Source organism: Mustelus asterias, chromosome 26 (genome assembly GCF_964213995.1).
Source record: "Mustelus asterias chromosome 26, sMusAst1.hap1.1, whole genome shotgun sequence".
Lineage (NCBI taxonomy): Eukaryota > Metazoa > Chordata > Chondrichthyes > Carcharhiniformes > Triakidae > Mustelus > Mustelus asterias.
The window spans coordinates 47,943,540-47,946,113 of record NC_135826.1 but is presented as its reverse complement, the minus strand read 5'-3'; the positions used below and the strand labels follow the sequence as shown (position 1 = coordinate 47,946,113).

Genomic DNA, 2,574 nt, shown 5'->3' with positions numbered 1-2,574 from the left:
CCTGTTGGACTTTAACCTGGTGTTGTGAGACTTCTTACTATGCTTACCCCAGTCCAACGCCGGCATCTCCACATCATGACTATAAGGAGAATCCAGGTTTCTCCCATCTCCCCAAGTCCCTCATCCCCAGACGCAAAGCCTTCAATGAACTTGGAGGTGCAGGCACAGAGAGATGGGGATGGTCTATGGGAACTACAACTCCCAGCGTACCTGGCTAGCCCCGCGCCTGCGCATTGGCGCCGCTTCCCGTCTGCGCGAGCGCCGGGGTTGTGGGTGGCTTCTTCTTGCGCTGGCAAAAATGAATGCGTGAGGGCAGCGTCAGAAACTGCAGGTAAAAAAAACCCCAGATTGCAATCCTCTCCCTTCCATTTCAAACTTTCTCATCTTTTGCACGCTTTTTAATGCACCCAAACCGATCCACCGACGGAAAACAAAACTGCAAACCTCTCCATTTAGGTTGATTTTTATTTTTTGGCGGTGGGGGTTAACTTCCAAAATGTCTGGCCTTTGTGGCTGCTTCCTTCATGTCAATTTTTCTGTGTCTCTCTCGCTTCTCTCCTCCGAGCGCAATGTTATTAACGGGGGGGTGGGGGCAGCAAAAAAATCTGAAGAATTTCCATTAAAATGAGAGGGATTGTTGGCGATGCCGAGAGGAACGTTGGGGAAACATTGTTGCGCTTTTCGGGAGCAATTTTGGTTTGTGTTGGGATTAACTGAATGAGGGGGAGAAAAAGAAACATTGTGTCGAAATGTGAATAGTATCCAGTGGCTTCCCTTCCCCCAGATACAGTGTTGCTGTCTGCTGCCAGCGTGTATTTGCGGACTGGTGCAATGCTCTCTGTCTTTCACGTGATTTTTATGCGTCTCTCCCTCTAATTTTGTGTTTTTTTAAAATCGAGAAATATTATAAATGTGTCCCCCCTCCCCTCCCCTCTGGGGGGGGGGAAAAGGCAGCGTTATTGTTTGAGGAAATGCGTCGTGAAATGGAAGTCAGGCCAAACCCACGGCTCCCTCCCTCCTGACTCATGTTCACAAAAGCCACAATTGCCTGCTGCTGGAATACTGTCTGTGTTCCCCCCCCTCCTCCCCCTCTCCCCTCCTGCACCCCCCCCCTCCTCTCCTGCACCCCCCCCCTCCTGCCCCCCTCCCCCCCTCTCCCCCCCTCCCCCCCCTGCCCCCCTCCCCCCCTCCCCCCCCCCGACTCACCCCCCCCACCCCCGACTCACCCCCCCCACCCCCGACTCACCCCCCCCACCCCCGACTCACCCCCCCCAGCTCCCCCCCCTGAACTGCCCCCCCCCGACTCGCCCCCCCGACTCGCCCCCCCCGACTCGCCCCCCCCGACTCGCCCCCCCCACCCGACTCGCCCCCCCACCCGACTCGCCCCCCCACCCGACTCGCCCCCCCACCCACTCGCCCCCCCACCCGACTCGCCCCCCCACCCGACTCGCCCCCCCACCCGACTCGCCCCCCCACCCGACTCGCCCCCCCACCCGACTCGCCCCCCCCACCCGACTCGCCCCCCCACCCGACTCGCCCCTCCCCGACTCACCCCACCCCCCGACTCTCCCCCCCCCCAGCTCGCCCCCACCGACTCACCCCACCCCTGACTCACCCCACCCCTGACTCGCCCACCCCCCCTGACTCGCCCCCCCCAAATCGCCCCCCTCTGACTCGCCCCCCCAGCTCACCCCCTCCGACTCGCCCCCCCCCCCCGACTCGCCCCCCCCCCGACTCGCCCCCCCCCCGACTCGCCCCCCCCGACTCGCCCCCCCCCCGACTCGCCCCCCCCCCGACTCGCCCCCCCCCCCGACTCGCCCCCCCCCCCCGGCTCGCCCCCCCCCCCGGCTCGCCCCCCCCCCCGGCTCGCCCCACCCCCCCCCCCCGGCTCGCCCCCCCCCCCCCCCGGCTCGCCCCCACCGACTCACGCCACCCCTGACTCGCCCCCCCCTGACTCGCCCCCCCCTGACTGCCCCCCCCCGACTCGCCCCCCCCGACTCGCCCCTCCCCGACTCCCCCCCCCCCCCCCCCGACTCTCGCCCCCACCGACTCACCCCACCCCTGACTCACCCCACCCCTGACTCGCCCACCCCCCCTGACTCGCCCCCCCCAAATCGCCCCCCTCTGACTCGCCCCCCCAGCTCACCCCCTCCGACTCGCCCCCCCCCCCGACTCGCCCCCCCCCGACTCGCCCCCCCCCCGACTCGCCCCCCCCGACTCGCCCCCCCCGACTCGCCCCCCCCCCCGATTCGCCCCCCCCCCCGACTCGCCCCCCCCCCCCCCGACTCGCCCCCCCCCCCCCCCGGCTCGCCCCCACCGACTCACCCCACCCCTGACTCACCCCACCCCTGACTCGCCCCCCCCGACCCGCCCCCCCGACCCGCCCCCCCGACCCGCCCCCCCCCGACTCGCCCCCCCCCCCGACCCGCCCCCCCCGACCCGCCCCCCCCGGACCCGCCCCCCCCGACCCGCCCCCCCCGACCCGCCCCCCCGACCCGCCCCCCCCGACTCGCCCCCCCCGACTCGCCCCCCCCGACTCGCCCCCCCCGACTCGCCCCCCCGACTCGCCCCCCC

The 2,574-nt window shown here is 69.0% G+C and overlaps 1 protein-coding gene across 1 annotated transcript in view; it reads left to right on the top strand.

Annotated features, from left to right (window-relative positions):
* Positions 1 to 244: 244 nt before the first annotated feature.
* Positions 245 to 2,574, top strand: part of LOC144479683 (spindlin-1-like) — a 108,824-nt gene continuing 106,494 nt past the window's right edge. Inside the window, exon 1 of the mRNA XM_078198697.1 lies at positions 245 to 331. Coding sequence (XP_078054823.1) covers positions 303 to 331 — 29 coding nt within the window. The 5' untranslated portion in view covers positions 245 to 302. The remainder of the gene's footprint in view (positions 332 to 2,574) is intronic.